We start from the raw sequence: 24,352 nt of genomic DNA on the forward strand, positions 1-24,352 counted from the left end.
TGTGTGGGACGGTTACAAGAATTTGAGACGGGAAAAAGGTCTCTCCGTTCCTCCATTCCCACTGTATGATACAGAAGTCAAGAAAAATTAATCGGATTTAGAGTGAACTGATCAAGTTTGGAAACTTTTATCATCTCTATCTAAATATAATATGACAGTATGAAGCATAAATAAAATGTAAACACATAAATATAATTATTCTAAAAAAAAAAAAAATAATAATAATATAATCCTCGTTTAACAATAATTACCTCTGTACATGTATATAGGGAGTTTTTATTTATTGAGCTCATTCATCTAGAGTTTTCGTAAAATCAACTGAGCACCATGCTCAGGCTGAAGAGTTATAATTGGGCGAGGAGCATGAGCGTAGGATGGAGAAAGGTGAAAAGAGAAGTGTTGTAAAATTACGGCCAAAGCCATTTTTGCTTCCAGGAGAGAAAAGTTTTGTCCAATGCATATCCTAGGACCCCATCCGAAAGGGAAGAATGAAACTTGATTCTTTGTTGCTTTTGAAACTCCTTCACTAAATCTCTCTGGTTTGAATTCTGTTGCATCTTTGCCCCATAATTCGGGGTCTTGATGCACAACTACTGTTGGCATGTTAATTTGCACCCCAGCAGGTAATATCAAATCTCCAAGCCTTGTTTCTTCACTAACAGTTCGACTAATTGCAAGTGCTGGTGGGTAGAGCCTAAGAACTTCGTACAAAATCATAGTTACCTGTAACATCATCAAGCCACCTTATAAATCAAACGCTAAATTCTTTTTAACAAAAATTTACAATGAGCATAGGGAAGCTAGCTATATACTTACAACTTTAAGCCGATTCAACCCATCAAATTCTGGTTTTTTTCCACCAAAAACCTGCAAAACCTCTTCTCTAGCTTGTGCTTGCCAATGGGGATACTTGCTCAGTGAGATCATAGTCCAAACAAGCAAAACTGAAGTGGTCTCTTGCCCAGCAAAGTAAAATAGCTTGCACTCATCTATCACATCTTGGATATTTAGACGTTCTTTAGTTTCTCTTAAGTTTGATTCAATGAGTAATCCTAATAAATCATCATTCGTGGCTTCACTTGCTTTCATTGCATTTTCACGTTTACTGATCATACTCTTAAGTGAGGCTTGTATTTCTCTATCGATTTCTTTTATCCTTTTATTTGCTTTAGTTGGCAAGAACCTACACATGATCAAATGTAGCAATTATCAGATAATTTGTTCCCGGGAAGTCAATATATACATAAGAACTAACTCGAATTTTCTTAAAATTGAACAAAATTTCAATGTCATTGAACTAGTAATCTAGTGGTCAAGTGCATGTCTCAGAGCATATCAGTAGATTTTAAAAGTTCAAATGAATACATGGTTGGAGTATTGATAGAATCATATGTATATGCTTACCTCCAACCAGGTATATAAACTGATTGTGCAGCTTGCATTACGAGAATGCTTAGCTCTTTGAGGAGATCAAAAATTCTTTTTCCTTGTTCATGATTGCTTCCAAATGCTGCTCGAGAAATGCAATCACATGACATGTTTTGAAGATAAGACCACACATCCAACTCGCATGATTGCTTTGTGGAGATCAACTTCTCCCACTTTTCAATCATCTCATTACAGCATTGATAAAACACAGGTAACATAAGCTGTAAGAAGCACACATTTTATATATAACATATCAATAATCCAAGAAATTAATATCGCCCTGATCGAATAGAAGAATTTGATTTGATAAAGAAATGAAGGGGTTTTTCACCTTTAACTTCTCTTGATGGAATGCTGGGTTTATAATCTTCCTATGCTTAGCCCATTTGTCACCATCATAGCTTGCAAGTCCGGTTGCTAACACATTGAACTGTGGAAGCATCTTTACCTTCTGAAATTCTTTTATTTTTGCAAATACTTCTTTTATATGCTCAGGATTCGTGATGTTCACCCTGGGTATTGGTCCAATCCAAATAAAGGAATTCTTACCTGCATTAATTATATTTAGTCTGTAATTATTAATTCCTAACCAATAAGTTTTAGTCCAATAATATTAAAACATAGGAGTATAAACAAACTGAGTTGAGCATAATTTTAAAGAGTTTAAAATTATTAATAAACATATCGACAATCTATTATGTACCACAACTAACAAAAGGTGATAAATGAATTAATTGTATTTTTTTATATTAAAAAATTTACTAAATTTTTAATGATAATAGTAATAATAATAATAATAACTTATTATTTATTTAATAAAATTATATATTGTAAAATAAAGAAGCACAAATAAATATAATAAAATTTAGGGAAGATATAGCATATATACCATAGTTGTTGAGGATTTGAAGGAGAAAGGGAGCAACTCGGAGAGCAAGATGCTGTGAAAAATCAAAGGGCTGAGATCTTGCTTGCTTGGTCATGGCCACACTCTCTTTCAAGTCTCCATGGAAAAACCTATATGGATTGCCTGCAAGTCCTTGTTGTCTTAGAAACCTTTCAAGCTTCTTAGGCCTCAAACAAACCCAGTTGAGTACTCTCCATCCCAATGTTACTATTACCATCAAAATAATTGATACTGCTACTGAATTACTGCTTGATGCTTCCATACTTGCATGTATTTCACCGTTTCAGAGACTCAGAGAAAGGAAATGTCTGTCATCCATGGCTTTAAAAGCATATCAAAATGATGAGATTTTTTTGCCATTAATATTTGTGTGGTCGACATGCTGACACTTGTCCCTTGTAATTACATGAATTATTTTTTTTTTTTTTTTACCAAACCTGAATTCGAATGTTTGACAATTGTAATCTGAATTATTGACATCAATAATTGCTCAATACAGTAAGCTCGTTTAATCTCTCAAATTAAACAAATTATAAAAAATTAATTAATACCAAAGGGCCCATCTCCGTTTCTCCTCACTCTCTTCCTCACAGTAAACCTGACTTCCACCTTATCTCCATAAACATGGACCCACACCACCACTATGTGATTCCCCTGCTCCACACAGCCAGCTCCATCCCTCTCACTTGCAGACACAACTCCGCCATCATCTCACTTGCAACTGCATCGACAACGCCAAAAAATCTGGATTCATGAGCATGGAGCTGGTCATGGGCGAATAAAAAAGTCCCATTCCAGTCTTGACGATAAGAGGGAAAGGGTTCTATGCATCACTGAGATAGTAAGCGACTTGGATGGAGGATCCAGAGTCGAAGAAAGTAGCGAGATTAAGAGTGAGCACCTCGGACTCGACGGCGATTAAGAGTGGCTTTTGATCTTCACAGAACTTTAACGAAGTTGTTAAAGTAGCTTCTTTTTTTCTTTTTAAACGAAACCTGAAAACTTAAATAAAAGGGTTAATTCAAACATCTCATCTAGCCCATACTTGAATTCAAAACCAGAGTCCAATATATTTTGAAAGCTGATTTCCATGTACATTTCAAAAGGTTTGATTTCCATGTGGAGGCAATATATAGTGCAGTAGGTGATGTAATCAATTCTTCTTGAAATCCATGGGCTCTTACAAATCCTTCTAAGAGAAAGCCAATGGAATGATTAGGTATTTCTATTGTTTATCCCCTTAAGTGTGTATTTATCATCGACCTTTCTGAAACAAGAGCTCTCAAATCTTGCATTGCCATTTTTTCAAGCACTTGAGGAAGCAAAATTTTGGCGAGTATGATAGCACTTTCCTTCCGCAAGAAGCCTTGAATTGCTGGCTAACCACAGGAATGAGAACCTGCCTATCATAGCAATGAGAAGCTCCTGTCATGTTGTCAATGACCAATAAATTTAGCTCTTTGAAACACTTACTGTTACTTCTCGGAGTCGGAGAGCTAAAACACATGTTCACATCCAATTCTCCAATTCAATTTTTAATTACTTTTTTCTTTTCTGGTCTTTTTTCCTCGACCTGTTCATTTGTGGATTGAAAGTGTACACTCACTTTAATTTTATTATTTTTTTTCAATTTGAGTTTATTTCCGTTAATTATTATGGAATACGATTTTTCTGTTATATAAAGCACATGTAATTGTTAAAATTTTTTAATTTAAAGTATAATTATAAAATTAGTAAAAAAAAATTTTTCTTGCTTTCTGTATAAATTATTACTATATATTTAAGGCCAATTGGACTATCAAATTAAGTACAATTTTATCTAATCACTCAAATTAATTTTGACTGTGTTATTTCTCTTTTTTTTTTTTAATTAAAAACTCCACATAAGCTAAAATAGCAACAGATTATCTACACCCTTTCTTTGGCTGCCAATAAAATAAATTATAATGTAGGAATAATCAATAAAAATTTGCATCAAACAGGCAGCAGAGTAGAATCTACAAAAGCAAGCAACGTCTAGATTCAAACTCTTTTCCTTGCATTTTCTCGGCAATTAAACAAAAACATTATTGCAAGAACTTTAAAATTAGCTGAAATAAGCACAAAATAAACACATTTCAAAGAACATGAAAGAAACGAAATGTACAACCAAAAAATCACCATGAAAGGAACAAGTTTAAGAGCAAAATGAACTCAAATTCAAAGCCCAAATTCCCAAAACAACATAAGTAAAAGTTAGGGTTATATAAAGAAATTACTAAACTGAAAAACCCAATCAACCTAAATGAAATAGAAATTAATAGTTTTATACATTTAAATATCGGTTATAGCTTGAAATTAATTATAAACTAACAATACAAAAATAATCAGTTTTGTAACTGATTATGGCAACTAACTGAAATCGTTTGGTATTAGCAATCAATTTTATAATCGATTTGTGATTTCAATTTTTTTTAGTAAAATAGTTAATTTTAAAAAATTTAGTAACCGATTCAAGAATCAGTTGCTAAATCTGTTGTTATTAATAATCAATTTGTATTTTGTTACTAATAGCAACCAATTTAGGGAATCTATTAGCTAAATTAAAGAATTATTTTAAAAGCTCCAGAGTTAGCAACCGATTTGCAATCGAATTATTTTTTTGCAATTGATTTTTTGTCAGTTGTTAATAGTAATCAATTTTTAAAATCAATTATAAATCAGTTGCTAAATTTTTTTTACCAAAAATTTTCGCTTAGTTTTTTATTCTTTTTTGTATTTATAGCCGATTTGCAAATCGATTGCTAACAGTAACCGATTTTTACAACCAATTTTTCTCTTCAAAAAATTCTCGCCTAATTTTTTATTTTCTTTTTTGATTTGCAACTAATTTGAGAATCGATTGCTATCAGCCATCGATGTTGCAACTGATTTTTTTACTCAAAAAAATTTTGCCCGATTTTTTTGTTTTCTTTTTTTAATTTGCAACCGATTTGCGAATCGGTTGCTCACAACAATCAATTTTTGAACCAGATTAAAATCGGTTGCTATTAATAACATATTTTTTTTCCCAAAAAATTTCCTCTCATATTTTATTTTTTATTTTGATTTGTAACCAATTTGCACATTGTTTGCTGTTATTTACTAATTTCTGTAACCGAATGAAATTTGTTGCTATTAGTAACTGACTTTGCAACCAATTGCGTATCAATTACAAAATTTTCCCCCCAAAAATTTCTGCCTAATTTTTAAAAGAAATTAACAATCAACAATCAGCTGCTAATTCGCTTATATAAATTACTACTCATTTTTTTTCCTCACTACTCATTCTTTTCTCTTTTTCTTCTCTTTTCTTTCATTTTCTTCATCTTTTCTTTTTAACATATTTTCTTCATCATTTTTTTTCTCATCTATTTTATTCACCATTTTTTTATCATTTATTTTCTTATTCATTTTTTTCTTTATTGTGTATTTTCTTCTTCATCATCATTATCTTTTTCATCTATTTTCTTTTTCATCAAATTTTTTTTTATCATCTATTTTCTTCATCATCTTTTTCTTTTTCATCTTTTTTTCTTCTTCATCTTCTTTTTATTTTGCATATTTTTATTTAATTTATTTTTCTTTGACATAAAATTAAAATTTTTGTACATATATATTTTTTGTTAGCAAATTATTTGTAGTATTAATTTTTAGTAATTTTTTGTTATAATATATATATGGTAAATTTTTTTTAGCAGTTTGTCTTATAAATATGTTTTTATATTTATTTTTGTTAATATTTTTTATAATAGTTATTATTAGTAATTTTTTTATAATATTTTTATATTAATTTTTAGTATTAATTTTAATTAATAATTTATTATTTTAGTTATTTTTGAAAATTTTATTTATTTGAATTTTTTATTTCTTATTTGAAAATTTAATTTTTTATAATTTTTTTAAAATTAGCAACTGATTTTTTGTTACTAAATTAGTTGCAAATAACAACCGATTTACAAAATAGTTGAAAAATTACAAAATTAAAGAAATCGAATTTTTTGCAACTGATTATGTTTCGGTTGTCATTAACAACCTTACTAAATCAGTTATTAGTAACACCCAATAATTTTCTACAAAAAGTTTTATTTTTTTAAGTTTAATTAATTTAGTAACTGATTTGATTGACGGTTGCTATTTGCGATTATTTGCTTGTGAGTTGCTATTTGCAACTAGACTCATTGCAACTGACTAAATCCGTTACTAAATCGATTAGCAACTGATTTTAATATATTAACAACCGGTTCAGTTAGTTGCTTTTTTTTTTTTTTGTAGTGTGAATAATATGTATATGCAAAAGGTTAACAAAAGTTGAATTATAAAAACCTAAATGGTGTTAAAAACAAGTAAAAACTACGAAAATCGAACTAAATGTGAAAATTGAATATATGTGATTTTGTAATTTAATACGTTAGTTTTGGTTTAAATACTGTAAAAACTGAGTTTGTTGATTTAATTTAACAAAATACAATCGACGCATGTACATTCCTAAGAGTGGCTGCTCTCAAAACCCAAGATCCCAAATCCCATTTTAATAGTGCTAACACTGAAAAGGAAAACCCCTTTAACTGCAAAACATTTTTTTAAAACAAGAAAAGATGGATCCATATTTTCTCAAACCAAAAAGCTGCAGATTGTGAACATAGTACTAATATTATGAAATAGGCTTACCTTCTGTTCATAAAATACGAATGGGTCTTTAAATACGAATAGATCCCTTTGTTTGATTAGATCAAAGCTTTAAAAGAGACTAAACGGCAAAATTCTTACTATGAATCACATGTTGCATCTCACGTTCCTCTCCAGATTCAGAGAAATAGGGATTTAGAGAAGTTGAGTTGATTCTGATTTAGTGATTTTATGTTTGGGTTAGTTTGGTTTGATTTTGTGAATTTCTAACATAAACTGTTCATGTAAGCATGGTTTGACTTTAATTTATGTGCAGTTTTTAATTAAAAAAAAAATTGGAGAAATAAAAATGTTAACTTAGTTAGCAGATTTAACATTTGGTCAAAATTAATTTTAATAATACCATATGGAACACCAATACGATATAAATAAATATAATTATTCTCAAAAAATTATAATATGATATGAAAAGGAATTTAATAATAACAATAATAATACATTTCCCGTTTGACAATAGTTACCGCTCTAGAGAGAGAATTTTTTTTTTTTTCAATTTATTTAGTTCATTCATCTAGAGTTTTTGCAAAATCAACTGAGCACCATGCTCAGGCTGAAGAGTTACAACTATACAAGGAGCATGAGTGTAGGATGGAGAGAGGTGAAAACAGAAGTGTTGTAAAATTATAGCCAAAGCCATTTTTGCTTCCAGTAGAGCAAAGTTTTGTCCAATGCAAATCCTAGGACCCCATCCGAAAGGGAAGAATGAAACTTGGCTCTTTGATGCTTTTGAAACTCCTTTGTCAAATTATAGCCAAAGCCATTTTTGCTTCCAGTAGAGCAAAGTTTTGTCCAATGCAAATCCTAGGAGCCCATCCGAAAGGGAAGAATGAAACTTGGCTCTTTGATGCTTTTGAAACTCCTTCGCTAAACCTCTCGGGTTTGAATTCTGCTGCATCTTTGCCCCAGAGTTCAGGGTCTTGATGTACAAGGACTGTTGGCAAGGTAATTTGCACCCCAGCAGGTAATATCAAATCTCCAAGCCTTATTTCTTCACTAACAGTTCGATTAATTGCACTTAGTGGTGGGTAGAGCCTACGAACCTCGTGCACGATCATAGTTACCTGTAACATCATCAAGCCACCTTATAAATCAAACACTTGATTCTTTATAACAATATTCTATAAAGAGCATAGGGAAGCTAGCTATATACTTACAACTTTAAGGGGGTTCAACCCATCAAATTCTGGCTTGTTGCCACCAAAAACCTGCAAAACCTCTTCTCTCGCTTGTGCTTGCCAATGGGAATACTTACTTAGTAAGATCATAGTCCAAACAAGCAATGTTGAAGTGGTCTCTTGCCCAGCAAAGTAAAATAGCTTACCCTCATCAATCACATCTTGGATACTTAGACGTTCTTTAGTTTCTCTTAAATTAGATTCAATGAGTAATCCTAATAAATCATCATTCTTAGCTTCACGTGCTTTCATTGCATTTTCACGTTTATTGATCATACTCTTAAATGAGGCTTGTATTTCTCTATCAATTTCTTTTATCCTTTTATTAACTTTAGTTGGCAAGAACCTACACATGATCAAATGTAGCACTTGTGAGATAATTTGTTCTTGGGAAGTTCATATATACAAGAACTAACTTGAATTTTCTTAAAATTGAACAAAATGTAAATTTCATTGAACTAGTAATCTAGTGGTCGAGTGCATGTCTCAGAGCAGATCAGTAAATTAGAAGTTTAAATCCCATATATATATATATATATATATATGCTTACCTCCAACCAGGTATATAAACTGATTGCATGTCTTGCGTTACGAGAAAGGCTAGCTCTTTGAGGAGTTCAAAATGTCTTTTTCCTTGTTCGTGGTTGCTTCCAAATGCTGCTCAAGCAAGACAATCAAGTGACAGGTTTTGAAGATAAGAGCACACATCCAACTGACATGATTCCTTTGTGGAGATCAACTTCTCCCACTTCTCAATCATCTCATTACAGCATTGATAAAATGCAGGTAACATAAGCTGTGAGAAGCACACATTAATTATATCAATGATCCAAGAAATTAATCTTGCCTTGAACAGAAGAATTTGAATGGATAATAAAGAATTGAAAGGTTTTTTCACCTTTAACTTCTCTTGATGGAATGCTGGGTTGAGAATCTTTTTATGCTTAGCCTATTTGTCACCCTCATAGCTTCCAAGTCCTGGTACTAACACCTTGACCTGCGGATGTGTCCTTGCCTTCTAAAATTCATTTATTTTTGCAAATACTTCTTTTATATGCTCGGATTCGTCATGTTCACCCTGGGAATTGGTCCAAACCAAGCAAAGGAATTCTTACCTGCATTAATTATATTTAGTTAGTAATTATTAATGCTAGACCAATGAGATTTAATTAATTTACCATTGTATTTTTTTATATTAACAAATTTCTTAAAATTTTTTTAATAATAATTACAATAGATATTAGTAAAAATTTTAATAATAATAATGAGAAATTACCACTTAAATTTTAATTTTTTTTTCTTAATTATATTTTATACTAATTTAATTACTAATTAAATTCTATACTTTTTCAACTTTTTGTAATTATACCTACCATTACAAAAATGGCTATATATATATATAACGTGGCTATATATATGTATGAATGAAAGTACAAGTTTTTTATAGGGAAAATGGCTAATAAAATTCAACCTTTCATAATTTTTATAATTCTATAGTATATATATATTTTTAATAATTTTGCCCTAACTCATGGAGAATGAATTAATTGCATCATACTGTTAATTACTTCTATTAAACTTAACAGCCCTACCAACTCAACACACTTAATATGATAACTAAACTTAAATTAGAATAAATTTAACCTAATTAAAAAATTAATTAATCAAAAGTTCTGTTGCCATTTCATCAAACAGCTGTTATACACAAGGAGTTGAGATTGAGAAGCAACTCTCTCAATGGATGGTTCCTTTTTTTGGTTCAAATTGAGATTGGGAAGCCATTCGCTCAATGGAAGCAACTTTCAGACTGAGATTAATTAACCAATAGTAACCAACTCCGCCTGTAGGGGTTGTCTACTAAGGAACAGAATGTAGCAAGCCGGGTGGGCCATAAAGTTCTTGACAATGGGCAGCGAGTTCGTAACCTCATAAAAACTGGCGAAGTAATTGATATTGCAGAGAATTGGAAAAAATTGAAGGAAGAGCAGAGCAAGAAAATTGAAGTTGCAGCTGCTTCATTGGAACATTACGCATAAGTTGCAATTAATTTAGGTTCTGGAACTCTAGGTGAGTTCTGTCTGCTTTTCTTCTTTCCTGGTGGCAAATTAATGTCACTTTCGGCTGTGGTTTGAGAATGATGTTTTGATGGAGTTGTTTCTCAAAGAGTTTGGAAGAAATTGTACAATATTTTTACTTGCTCTGTTTTTTTTTTTTCTTAAATAATATTTTGTCGAGGGTTTTATGTGTGTCCCACTCTGTTAATTAGAGAATATTAATATATAAAAATAGTTTAATAGTTTAAATTTTTTATTAATTATTTTAAATTTTATTTTTGTTATTTTTATATCTCAAATTTTTTAATAAAAATTTCATAATAGAAATAATTAAAATTTATTTATATATAATATAGATATAAATATATATATATATATAATTAATATATGTTAATATTTTATAAGTTACCTTAAAATAATGACTATTTTTTATAATATTAATAAGATAATTATTAAATTATTTATAACTTATAGGATAGAGAATGATACGTGGCAATACTATAAAAGAGAATGTCACATATTAATCACGTGAAAATATTATAAAAGAGAATGTCATGTATCAGATAGGAATTATTCGTGCTATTACACGTGACTATTAATAATTTTAATTTATATATTTTTTTAATTTTAATATAAAAAAAATAATGTAATGTTTTAAATTTTTTATTAATTATTTTAAATTTTATTTTTATTATTTTATCTCTCAAACTTTTTAATAAAAATTTCATAATAGAAATAATTAAAATGTATCTACATATAATATAGATATAAATATACATAATTAATATATTTTAATATCTTGTAAGTTGCTTTATAATAATGATTATTTATTGTAATATAAATAAGGTAGAGTTACATGGCAATATAATTAAGGAGAATTAAATTACTTTATAATAATGATTACCTGTGACATTTTCTTGACAATACCTTCCTAATATATATATATATATATATATATATATATATATATATATATATATATATATATAATACAACCCGTTGCATGTAAGTGTTTTTAGGTTTGCTCTATTTTTTTTTTCTTAGAGTAGAATTAATTCGGTCTTCATGAGTCAGGGTGAAATTGTTAAGGAAAAAAAAAAGAATTAAAATTATAAAAATTGTGAAAGGTTGAGTTTTTTTTGCCATTTTCTTTTTTATATAATTTTCCCTAATCATAATAACAAAATTGTGATGTAAATAAAGAGGCACAAATAAATATAATAAAATTTTGGAAGATATACCATAATTGTTGACGATTTGGAGTAGAAAGGGAAAAACTCGGCGAGCAAGATGATGAGAAAAATCAAAGGGCTGAGATTTTGCTTGATTGATCATGGCCGCTCTCTTTCGAGTCTCCATGGATAAACCTGTATGGATTGCCTGCAAGACCTTGCCGTCTTAGAAACCAAACCCAGTCGAGTACTCTCCATCTCAATGTTACTATTATCGCCAAAATAATTGATACTGCTACTGAACTACTGCTTGATGTTTCCATTTGCATCAATTTCACAATTTCAGAGACTGAGAGAAAGGATTTGTTTATAAGCATATAAAAAATGATAAGACTTTTGGCACAACTGATAATTACTAATTTTGATATATATCAATTTTTCCTTGCATAAAAAATTTTATAGATTTATTTCCTTTTTTGGTTTTATTAAGCTAAATTAATAATTTTTTTAATAATTTTTGATATCTTAAAATATCAACTTTTACCTTATATAAAACATTTTATAGATATATTTCCCTTTTTATTAATTTTTTGAGTTTAATCATTTAAGGGGTATTTGTTTAATTATAAGATATAACGGATGGCTAATAGATAAAATTGTTTAATAAATCTATCAAAATTATAATTAATTATTACTTTCAACTCTATTTTTAATATTTTTTCTCATCGGTTAATAAATTATTTAGTTTTATTTCTTTATTTAAACTATATTACCCTTTTAAAATTTAGCAATTACAAAATTTTTGTGTCTTTGAATTAATTTTTATATTAATAAATTATTTAAAATTATAATAAAACAATTGATAAATATAAAAATAATATAAATATTAATTAAACTAGCTATAATATTTACTATTATATCTATAGCCTATAATATATATGAAAATAGGAATGAGGGGCACAAAAATATCCTTATATGTTTATAATATAGTAACTAATATAATTAATGTAATATCTTTATATTTATAAAAATTTTCACATTATAAAATTTATTACTATTTTTCTTTTTCACTTTCTTTTTTAATTATAGTTAATTTAATTATATATTCATGTTTCCTTCTCATTCATATTTTCTATTTATATTGCAATCTTATATTAAATTTTAATAATCATATTTATTTTAATCTATTTTAATTTGTAGTAAATTAATATGTGTTTATAAAAAGAGCTTTAATCAATTCTATTTTGATTCGAACTAAACCATTAATTCTAATTCTTTTAATTTGGATTGAACTATGAATTATAATTCTATTTTTAATTTGTATTCAAATAACATGTAAATAAAAATAGCTCTTTTATTAAGTTTTATGATTAGTTTTCACTATTTGTTTAAGCAATTATAGCATTAAAAATCAAGTTATCAACAATTCATTGTGCAAGTTAAAATTTTAATTATAACTTTTTAATTATTTTTACTGATTGTGTTAATCGCATGATAATCTTGATTTTTTTAAATCTTCATAACAACTAGTGAGGGGCGAATTTGCGAACTAATAAATATATCATTATATGTTTATATTATTTAAAAAAAAAAGTTAGCTAATTAAATTAAAATTTTAATAATTGTACTTATATAGAAAATCAATTTTCCTTCTGCCTTATATGTAATTTAATTATATCTTTATGTTTCCTTCCTCATTCATATGTTCTATTTATATTGCATTATTATATTATATTTTAATAATTATATTTATTCTAATTTTATTTTAATTTGCATCAATTCTATTTTAATTGAGATTAAACTATTAATTATAATTTTATTTTAATTTGTATGCAAATAATATTTCTATAAAAATTGCTCTTTATGAATTTTTATGATTAATTGTCTTCATTATCAAAAATCAATTAAGTTTTATAAGCAATAATTTATTGTGCAAGGTAAAGTTTTAACTTTTAACCTATTAATTATTTTTATATAATGTGTTAATGGGTAATAATTTAGATTTTTTTTTTTATCTTCGTCATGTACATTGGCATGATTCCAATTATGTTCTACGTAATCAGAGGACTCTTTTGTTTCTCCTTTTATTTTTATTGGCAACTTCTCCCTTTTCCGGTGGTGCCTAATTCAAGTTATGCCATTTGGATTGAAGAATGCTGGAGCTACATATCAACGCACTATGGTCATATTATTCTACGACATGATAAATAAAGAAGTAGAAGTTTACGTGGATGATATGCTCATTAAGTCCAGAGGAACTGAAAGTCACGTGCAGGTGTTGAGAAGGGTATTCGAGAGGCTAAGGAAATATCGGCTAAAACTGAATCCGGCAAATTGCGTGTTTGGGCCAAGATCAGGAAAATTGCTGGGATTCATAGTCAGTGAGAAAAGAATAGAAGTAGACCAAGACAAAATTCGAGTCATTCAAGAAATGTCATCCCCAAAGACAGAAAGGGATGTGCGTAGCTTCTGGAAAAATTGAATTACATTTCAAGATTCATCTCTAATCTCACTGCTAAGGCTGACCCCATTTTCGAATTGCTAAAGAAGAATAATACTTCAAAGTGGGATGAAGCCTGTCAAGAAGCTTTTGAAAAGATTAAATAGTACTTGTCAAATCCGCCTGTACTAGTTCCTCCAGTGGCGAGCAGACCATTAATTTTATATATGTCAGTTCAACAGATCTCAATGGGTTGTATTCTGGGGCAACATGATGACACTAGGAGAAAAGAAAGAGCAATTTATTATTTAAGCAAAAAGTTCAACGAATGCGAGTCGAGGTACTCATTCCTAAAAAAGACCCATTGTGCATTGGCATGGACAACGAATTGACTAAAGCACTATATGTTGAATCACAAAACATGGCTCATCTCCAGGATGGATCTGATCAAGTATGTTTTCGAAAACCCATTCATACCTGGAAGAATAGCAAAGTGGCAAGTCACGCTTTAACTATATGACATTGTCTATATGACAAGGAAGGCGGTAAAAGGGAGCGTGATAGCAGATCTTCTGGCAGAAAATCCAATTGACGATTATTAGGCTTTAGACTTTGAATTCCTAGACGAACATATTAATGCGGTGAGCAAGGATACTGAGGGGTAGGATGATGTGTGGGAGATGTATTTTGATGGGGCAGTTAATTTATCCGGCAATGGAATTGAGGTGGTACTAGTGTCCCCAGATGGGAAAGACTTCCCAGTAGCCGTCAAGCTAAAATTTAAGTGTATCAATAACGTGGCAGCATACGAAGCCTGTGTGAGTAGTTTGCAAACTGCCATTGAAATGAAGGTAAAGAAATTGGAAGTATATGGGGATTCAACTTTGATCATTTATCAAGTCAAGGAAGAATGGCAGACTAGAGACCCAAAACTAATCCCGTATCAGAAATATCTCCTTAAGTTGATTAAGGAATTCGAAGAAATCTCCTTCACTCACTTGAGCCGTGATAAGAACCAATTCGCTGATGCTTTGGCCACTCTTGTTGTGATGACTCAAATGGAGGAAGGGCAGATAACGCAATTATTGCAAATTAAGGCAAGAAGTGAACCAACACATTGCTTCATGATTGAAGAAGAGATAGATGGTAAGCCCCATATCATGACATTCAGAGGTACATCAAAGCTGGAGAATATCCTTTTGGGGCAAGTAGGAATGAGAAGAGAATGATCAAAAGATTAGCATTGGGATACTTTTCCAGTGGCAAAATCCTATATAAGAGGAGCTTTAATGGTGAATTATTGAGGTGCATAGATGCAAAAGAGGCTAAGAGGATTCTTTTTGAAACCCATTAAGGGAATTGTGCCACTCATAGCAATGGACATATGATAGCCAAGCAAATCTTGCGACGGTGTTACTTTTGGACTACTTTGAAAAAAGATTACATTAAGTATTTTCGTAATGTCACAAGTGCCGAATTTACGCTGACTGGATGAACGTCCCACCTCACTAACTCTATAACCTCATTGCTCCCTGGCCGTTCGCAATGTGGGGCATTAATGTCATCGGTCCAATCAATCTGAAGGCTTCTAATGGGCACAGGTTCATTCTGGTGGCCATTAATTATTTTACCAAATGGGTTGAAGCAGCCTCGTATGCTCACATTACTCAAAATATATTTCTGAAGTTTCTAAAGAATAACATTATCTACAGATATGGCCTCCCCAGTGAGATTGTCACTGACAATGCTAAAAATTTGAATGGCCCAAATGTTCAAAAGTTGTGTGATCAGTACAAAATACATTACCTCAACTCATCACCTTATCGACCCCAGATGAATGGAGCCGTGGAAGCTGCCAACAAGAATCTCAAATGAATAATTGAAAAGATGACCATCACTTATAAAGATTGGCATAATATGCTTCCGTTTGCCCTTCATGCCTATCGAACTACAGTGATAACATCAACTGGAGTAACTCCATACTCGCTAGTCTACGGAATGGAAGTTATCTTACCTATAGAGGTGAAAATTCCCCCTTTGAGAATTTTAAAGGAGGTAGGGTTGGATGAGATTGAATGGTTTTAATCAATGTTAGATCAGTTAAATTTGATTGATGAGAAGAGATTAGCAACAGTATGTCACGGGCAGCTATATCAAAGTAGGATGGTTAGAGCATTTGACAAGAACGTACGGCCACGAGAATTCCAACCAGGAGATTTAGTTTTAAAGAAGATACTCCCAAATTAAAGTGACCCCCGAGGCAAATGGTCACCAACTTACAAGGGGTCTTATGTGGTTAAGAAGTTAAGAAGTTATTTTCTGGCGGTGCACTAATCTCGACTCACATGGACGGGGAAAAATTGCCAAGGCCGATAAATGCAGATGCTGTGAAGAGATATTACGCATAAAAAAAAAAAAAGAGAGAGAGTAGGAGTGAAAACTGGAAAGGGCACTCCTAGCAAAATGTGAGAAAGAATGCGAAAACCTGCAAGGGTGCTTTCTACAAAATGAGTGAAGGGTGAAAACTCAAAAGGGCACCCCGAAAACAGAGAGGATTTAAAAAAAAAAAAAATCAATCTAGGAGTGAAAACCTGAAAGGGCATTCCTAGTTAGAAATAATAGAGAAATAAGGTCAAAAGAGAGGCTTAAAGGCAAGAAGCAATAAGTCACCATGACACAAAGGCTCTTCTAAGGGTTGTTTGTAGCGCTGGTAATTAAGGGACTTAAAAGTTAACTAAGAGGAGTTTGTGAGTCTTGTTCTTATACCCTTTTCTCTTAAAATTGTATCCTTATTCCTTTGTCCTCTAAACCATAATATAAATATCTCTATATTCTGTGCACAATTCATTTCTAGTCCGTTTACTTTGGTTTATGCACTATTAATTTGTCAAAGTTTTATTATAAGATAAATATTTAAACACAGGTAACTCTATATACTTTGCTTTGAGATTTACATGGGGTAAATAACTAGCAGACAATTGGCGCACCAACCTCCAAGGATTTGACACATAAAAAAAATAATAAATAAATAAAAGAAAAAAAGAGTAGGGGTGAAAACCTAAAAGGGCGCTCCCAACAAAATGTAAAAAGAATGCGAAAACTCGTAAGGGCGCTTTCTGGAAAATGAGTAAAGGGCGAAAACCCGAAAGGGCGCTTTGAAACAAAGAGAAAAAAAAAAAAAAACATCACCTAGGAGCAAAACCAAAAAGGTGCTATGGAGAAGTCATTCGATGCTTCTGAATAATGAGGTCAGAACAGCTAATGAGCCATATCTTTGGATTTGTTCTTGCCTCTTTCGTTAATCATTTAGTTTCGAAATCACGTTAGGTATACTTTGGTTGGATGAGCGTCTTGCATCAGGTCTGCTTTGTACTCTAGGCATCAAGGTACATTTATAAAACTTGTTCATTTTAATAACAGTCGGTTGTTTATTCGAGGTTCAAGCTGATTTTAATTTCATGCAATTTACTTTCCTGTTATTAACCTCTGGATTCAAGATCCAAGTTTACTTTAATTTCATGCAATTTACTTTTCTGCTATCAACCTCTGGATTCAAGATCCAAGTTGACTTTAATTTCATGCAATTTGCTTTCCTGTTATCAACCTCTGGATTTAAGATCCAAGTTGACTTTAACTTCATTTACTTTCCTGTTATTAACCTCTGGATTCAAGATCCAAGTTAACTTTAATTCCGTGCAATTTACTTTCCTACTATCAACCTCTAGATTTAATATTCAAGTTGACTTTAATTTCATGCAATTTACTTTCCAATTATCAACCTCTGGATTCAAGATCCAAGTTGACTTTAATTTCATGCAATTTACTTTCCTGTTATCAACCTTTGGATTCAAGATCCAAGTTGACTTTAACTTCATTTACTTTCCTGTTATCAACCTCTAGATTCAATATCCAAGTTGACTTTAATTTCATGCAATTTACTTTCTAGTTATCAACCTCTAGATTTAAGATCCAAGTTGACTTTAATTTTATACAATTTACTTTTTTGCTATCAACCTCTCGATTCAAGATCCAAGTTGACTTTAATTTCATGCAATCTGCTTTCCTATTATCAACCTCTGGATTTAAAATCCAAGTTGACTTTAACTTCATTTACTTTCCTATTATCAACCTCTAGATTTAATATTCAAGTTGACTTTAATTTCATGCAATTTACTTTCCAATTATCAACCTCTGGATTCAAGATCCAAGTTGACTTTAATTTCATGCAATTTACTTTCCTGTTATCAACCTTTGGATTCAAGATCCAAGTTGACTTTAACTTCATTTACTTTCCTGTTATCAACCTCTAGATTCAATATCCAAGTTGACTTTAATTTCATGCAATTTACTTTCTAGTTATCAACCTCTAGATTTAAGATCCAAGTTGACTTTAATTTTATACAATTTACTTTTTTGCTATCAACCTCTCGATTCAAGATCCAAGTTGACTTTAATTTCATGCAATCTGCTTTCCTATTATCAACCTCTAGATTTAAAATCCAAGTTGACTTTAACTTCATTTACTTTCCTATTATCAACCTCTGGATTCAAGATCCAAGTTGACTTTAATTTCATGCAATTTACTTTCCTGCTATCAACCTCTGGATTTAAGATTCAAGTTGACTTTAATTTCATGCAATTTACTTTCCAATTATCAACATCTAGATTCAAGATCCAAGTTGACTTTAATTTCATGTAATTTACTTTCCAGTTATTAATATCTGGATTTAAGATCTAAGTTGACTTTAATTTTATGCAATTTAAATTTTCAGCTATCAACATCTGGATTCAAGATCCAAGTTATTGTTCAGCATTCTATTATTAACTCGCCCAAAATATAGTTCTATGTCTTTATATGTTTCCTATATAAAAAAACTTTATTCTCTTCAATAGAAAACATGTAAAAAGGGGCAGCTGTAGACATCATATTTTGGTTAGCCTTTAAATACGCAACTTGTTTAATATACAAATTTTCTCTTTAAAAGTTATAATGCAATTTTAATTTCAGTGAATGAATTTCCCATCTTAACATCATCCGATCTCAATAAGCTACCTAAATTATGATTGTAACACCCCATTTCATAGCCTGGTAGATTTCGCTGTTCTGGTGACCGGTGTCGATCCGGACAATTAAGGGGATTAGAACCATACTTAAGACAACTTGAGAAGCCAAAAACACAAATAATTAGTAATGTTTAATTAGTTAAATATAAACAAGAAAAACAGAACATAAGAGGTTAAACGAGCCGAGAGTCACAACGATGAGTGACCTCCTCGGGAACGACTGCGAAGTCATTTTAAACTCAAATTTCGAACCGTAAAAAGTGACGCTGCGATCCTTAGGACCCTTATGGACACAGTGGAAAAGAGAAAATCATGAAAAAGAACTGTTAAGCCAGTCAAATAATTAGGTCAAGGAGCCGGAAGAAATATTGGATTATTTGCAAACCGGGATGAACCGGCGATGGGCAATTTGGTCAATTGACCCCGAGAGCTGACTCCTGACCTAACTGTCAAATTAAATCAGAGAAAAGAAAATTTCAAAATCGAGAATTAAATTAAAGAACTAATAGAAAAAAAAAGAGATGAAAATGAAAAAAGTCAAAAGTTATGACATCATGCATGATGTCATAACTAAATTAATAAATTGAATTAATTAATTTGAATTTAGTGGTCTTCCATAAGCAAAAAACGTATAAAGGAAAGAAAAGAAAAAAAAATTAAAACCATCTCATTTCTTCTTCTTCTTGGATGTTTCATACCTCTCCCTCCCTCACCACCATGTGCAACCACCATTGATGAATGCATCAAGCTTCCATAACTTGATTTTAGCCTTTCAAAATAAACCCTAAACCCTAAAAAGCTTCCAATCTACACTAGAAAAGAAGATTACAAGAAGGAAAAAGAAGCAAAAGATAGGGTTTTGAAGATTTAAGTTGAGGTTAGTATGTTAACCCTTTTTTTTATCCATTTAAATGCATAATTAGTTGTGAAAATGAGCATGGAATTTATGAAATGAAATAAAATCATGGGAGAATGACTAAACTGAAATTTTGGTCTGGTTGAAGGGAGTATGGATTGCATGAATTTAATGGGTTTGAATGAGTTTAGGAACCCTACTTAGTTGATTGATTATGGTGTAAAGTTTTGAATTTAGTTAATTGCACAATTTAAGTGAATTAGGGTTTGGAGGCTAGGGTTTGTGAACCAAAATTTGGAGAAATGCATAAATGGCATGTTTGACCTATTGTGAAGTGAAATAGTGGTCAATTATGACCAAATGAATTGTGTGGGAATGGTAGGAAATTAAACCAAATTGTCAATGGTCACAGCATGACCAAACCTACTTTGAAGGACCAAAACTCAAATTTTACAAGCCTAATGGATATGCCACCAATTGGAGATGAAAATAGACATAAAAGAGCACAATTTTCATTAAGGAACCATGGCCAAAAACTGACCAAAACTTGGTGAAACAATTGACCAAAGTGAAATGATAGCAGGCTGCCACTGCACTAAACTGACCAAATGAATTCATTTGGTCATAACTCGAGTTAGACAGGTCAAATTAACTTGAAATTTGGCCAGGGGTTAGAGGAGATATAGATCTAAAACTTTCATGAAGAACATCACCCCAAATTATGCCATTAACCCATTCAAATTATTGAGCAAAGTTGAGTTATCAAACCTGCAACTCTGCAGATTTTCATTTGGGCAGTAATGTTTGGATAGCTATAACTCTCTCTAGAAAACTCGGATTTAGGCGATTCTTGAACCGATGGAAACCTAAGACATAGTAGAACATTTCATATGAAGAAAGTGAGACCAAATTATGAACTTAACTTGATCAAATTATTGACCAAAGTTGGATCAAAATCTGCCAGAACCCAAAATTGCAGCATGAACAGTGCACGTGAACAGTAAACTTATTTTGGCCATAACTTGAGCTACAAAACTCCGATTGAGGTGATCCAAAAATGAGAATACACTTAAGACAATAAGGAACATTTTCTATGAAGGAAGTTTTGTTAAATTCCAACAGTAGATCGACCAATAGAATAGTGCAACTTCGGAGAACCAAAACCGAAAATTGGCAATTTTGCCAAAATGACCTAAGCTTTAAACAAATGACCAAAACCAACAAGTTTGGTGACCAAAATGTGGTATGTGGGTGAATTTGGAGTTCCCATACCTATTAAGCCTTAGAAAGTCAATAATTTGACTTGAATAGTGCAGTGAATAGTAACCCGAAACACAAAATTTCGAGAACGTCGAATTTAACATGTTAGAGCTAGGTAAATGTAAAGTTAAGTTTATTTTGGATTTATTTTAAGTTTTAGTACTGAAACATTGGAAAATTTCGTGCTTCAGTGAAAAAGAATACTGGGACAGAACTCGAGGAGTCGAGTCAAGGCCAACAGGCGACTCGTTTGAGGTTTGTGCACAACATATACTTTTATAATCATCTTTTGCATATCGTTTTGAATAATGTGAAATATTGGATTATGGCATTCTTATGATGTTTGATCTAAATTGTTGAAAGTTATTATGTATATTTGAAAAGACAATGTTTAGCAAATTGTTAAGATAAGTTTTGAAACCACAGTGTCATGACCACATATTTGAACACCTCACTAGCACAACTAGTGGGGGTAATTAGTTTCGAATTTTGATTCCTTCTCTGGAGAAGTGTTGAGGTGTGCCAGTAGAAGAGGATGTGAATGGATATCCATATATTTGAGCTAGCTAGCCTTGTGATATGATTTCTCTTTAGCCTCTGGCTATTGAGATTCTATTTGTTTCGAATGGCATGATCTAACTGTGGGTTTTATGAAATGTGTTTTGATACTTTGAAATGAACTTGGTTTACATGTAAAATCTCACAATGCATGATTGTATTTAATTTTCATGTTTAGCCAAAATTTTGAATGAATGTGCTTTAAGTTTTGCATAAAGATTATTTTAGTATATTGTGCACCACTGAGTCCTAGTACTCGTGATAGCTTTATTGCCGCAGATACAGAGACTAGAGGAGTGAGGTGTGAGAAGCTACCAGCCTAAAGTTTTCGGGTATAATTTATACCCTAACTGTAAATATTTCTTTTGATGTATAGATTGCACATAAATGTATGGACATGTACATGGGTCTTGAGCAGCTTGTACAAAGTTTGTATAAAAGTTGTAATAAATTTTAGTTTGGACTTTCTGAATGTAAATTTTAGTATGATGAATATATAAATTGTTTATCTTGAATGGAATATGAATAAATGATATTGATGGACAGTATTTTGAAGGAATTATTGAACTTGTGAATTTGAGAAATTGATTGAGATTGAGTATTAAATTGAAGCAGCTGTTGAGAAAAATTTTTAAAAGTGCTTTTTACAGGTATTCGAAGAACGGTTTTCTCAAAATACAGAGAAAACTCTGTCAAAATTTTTATAAAATTTGCGGATAACTAAAATGGACCAAAAATATTAACTAGTTTTAATATTAACTAAATGTTTTAAATACTTATTAGAAAATGCTCACCACTTATCAAAAATAAGAAAATTGTTGTAGGGTACTTAATGAGTTATCGGTAGGCGAAGTGCGGTAGTTCATTAGGTATTCTACGGGATCATGTTATGCCTTACAAAGGGGTAAGGTGTGACAATGATCCGATCATAGGTCACTTATCTGAACTCAGCAGTGGCTTGTTTTTAGAATAATCCTACCTCACAAACGGTTAGGTTGTTTTTCAATCTTTTCATAGTGTGTTTAAGTTTCAAAACTGTTTTCATGCACCTTTGTAGTTATATTGGTCTCTTCGCTTTATTCTGATTGATTTCCGATCTTCACATCATCCAATCTTGCATTTTGTAGCTTTCCAATCTTATTATGTTGGAATACCTCAAAATTCCAAATTGTGGTTAGTTTAATAGAGTTAATATGATCTCTAATAATTATTCCAACCTTAAGTACTCCAATTATGATTCGATCTCAAGTTACCTATCTGATTTTATAAATCACTCTTCAAATGTTTCAAGTTTCAATCGATATTCGATCACAGGGCCATCCGATCTCATGTTCGTATACAATGGTTTTTCGATTTCAAAGCGGTCTTATGTTTTATGATTGATAACTAATCTCAGGTTCTATGTTCAACTTTATTCAATTGATTGGGAGTTAATTCTATTCAGTACTCATGCAAACTTGGTTTGATGTTTTCCAATCTCATCAAGAATTGATCATAAAAAAAAAAACTTATTCATTTCAAAAGATAAAAGAGTACAAAGTCATTCAGCAGGAGGGTTTTCCCCAGCCCGCTCTTCAAGTACATTTTTAACATTCTCTCCCTCCTCTCTTTCTTGTTCGCCCTCACTCTCGGCCTCGGCACCTGGGGTAAGTTCCTTGAGTTAGGTGAAGTCCTCGTTGGGATAGCGTTTGATGAGCTCGGTAATGAGATCACTATGGGCTTTCATATAAGCCTCATCTTCCTTCATCGAAGCCTCCTCCTCCTTCACTTGGATCTCCTCAGAGAACTTAACCCAGACATTGTCAAGCTCTTTTTCTAGCTGAGCTCCCCTCTCTTCATGAGACTTCGCTTGTTGTTCCAGTTTGACAATCTCACCATTTGCAGCAAAGAGTTGGTTCTGCGCTACTGCCATATTTTGGGATATCTTTGACATCTCTCTCTTCATAAGATAAACCTTCTCTCTAACCGTGTGCTGGGTCACCATCGCTTCCGAGCTCAAACTCATGGAGAGACTAAGAAGATCATCAATACTTTTAAGGCCCATTCTGGTCCGGTCCTCAGGAAAGCAAATCGTAGCGCTCAATAATTTTGCCAAGTTGAGGTTGCCCCGCACCGACTTATTTTTCTTCAATGATTAGAGTAATATTCTGGCACCTTGCGAGAGAGGTCGCCCAGATGAAGCTCCCTGCCCTGAGGATCTGCCCTCTGTAGCCAAGGAGATTGGAGGTCGGGAAGGAGGTTCAGATCGGGTGGGAGGCTCCACGATAAGGATTTGCACCTCTAGGATCGGTTACTCTCGGATTTGAACCTCAAAGCTCGTCTCTTTAGTTTGGGCTCTCTTTTGAGCTTTGGCTCTCTTCATTTCTAATACCTTCCTGCTAAGCTCCTTATTCAGCCTCCAAGCTTCTTTTGATGCCTTACCTCCAGCCATATCTGCACAGAAAAATAAGATTAGTGAGATCGCCAGGGACTAAGAGATTAAATATTCAGGTTTTACTCATCTCGGAACCTAGATCAGAGAGTTGTAACTGGATGATCTCATGGGCGATCACGCTCATCAACCACCACTTGAGTTCGGCCATGATCACATCAAGGCACAAATATTTACAAGAGTTCGCCTGGCTCTTAAGCTCCTTCACCATGGCACTTTCGACATTAGTCAGCATGACTCTTCTCTCCAGCCTCTTGGCCAAGTAATTCCAACTTTGGGGAATCCCCTCGAAGCCACTGG

The 24,352-nt window shown here is 31.8% G+C and overlaps 1 protein-coding gene, 1 long non-coding RNA gene and 1 pseudogene across 3 annotated transcripts; 1 reads left to right on the top strand and 2 right to left on the bottom strand.

Moving 5' to 3' along the window:
• Positions 1-205: 205 nt before the first annotated feature.
• LOC110663181 (cytochrome P450 72A397) lies at positions 206-2,653 on the bottom strand. Of its 2 annotated transcripts, none has more exons than XM_058145575.1 (5): positions 2,318-2,653; positions 1,760-2,013; positions 1,405-1,649; positions 817-1,183; positions 206-723 (listed from the first exon to the last, which is right to left on the bottom strand). In XM_058145575.1, exons 1-5 carry the CDS (start codon positions 2,595-2,597, stop codon positions 298-300), a joined length of 1,572 nt encoding a protein of 523 aa, XP_058001558.1. In that variant the 5' UTR covers positions 2,598-2,653; the 3' UTR covers positions 206-297. The 2 variants fall into 2 exon arrangements, with proteins under 2 accessions (XP_058001558.1, XP_058001559.1); XM_058145576.1 differs by having other exon boundaries at positions 1,760-1,977; positions 2,318-2,652.
• A 249-nt stretch (positions 2,654-2,902) lies between these two features.
• On the top strand, positions 2,903-3,965 carry LOC110663182 (uncharacterized). The gene is made up of 2 exons (XR_002496455.2): positions 2,903-3,554; positions 3,646-3,965. It is a non-coding gene; the product is annotated as an uncharacterized LOC110663182 (long non-coding RNA).
• Positions 3,966-7,553: 3,588 nt separating this feature from the next.
• LOC110645757 (cytochrome P450 72A397-like) lies at positions 7,554-11,772 on the bottom strand (annotated as a pseudogene).
• Positions 11,773-24,352: the final 12,580 nt, after the last annotated feature.

The sequence above is a fragment of the Hevea brasiliensis genome, chromosome 4 (assembly GCF_030052815.1).
Source record: "Hevea brasiliensis isolate MT/VB/25A 57/8 chromosome 4, ASM3005281v1, whole genome shotgun sequence".
Classification (NCBI taxonomy): domain Eukaryota; kingdom Viridiplantae; phylum Streptophyta; class Magnoliopsida; order Malpighiales; family Euphorbiaceae; genus Hevea; species Hevea brasiliensis.

Excerpts from the sequence above, each read along its gene's own strand:
- LOC110663181 (XM_058145575.1), bottom strand. The coding sequence starts at position 2,597 with ATGGAAGCATCAAGCAGTAATTCAGTAGCAGTATCAATTATTTTGATG. Across the intron at positions 2,014-2,317 it reads TCAAATCCTCAACAACTATG|GAATTAATAATTACAGACTA; the intron begins GTATATATGCTA and ends CTTATTGGTTAG. Across the intron at positions 724-816 it reads GGTTGAATCGGCTTAAAGTT|GTAACTATGATTTTGTACGA; the intron begins GTAAGTATATAG and ends ATGATGTTACAG.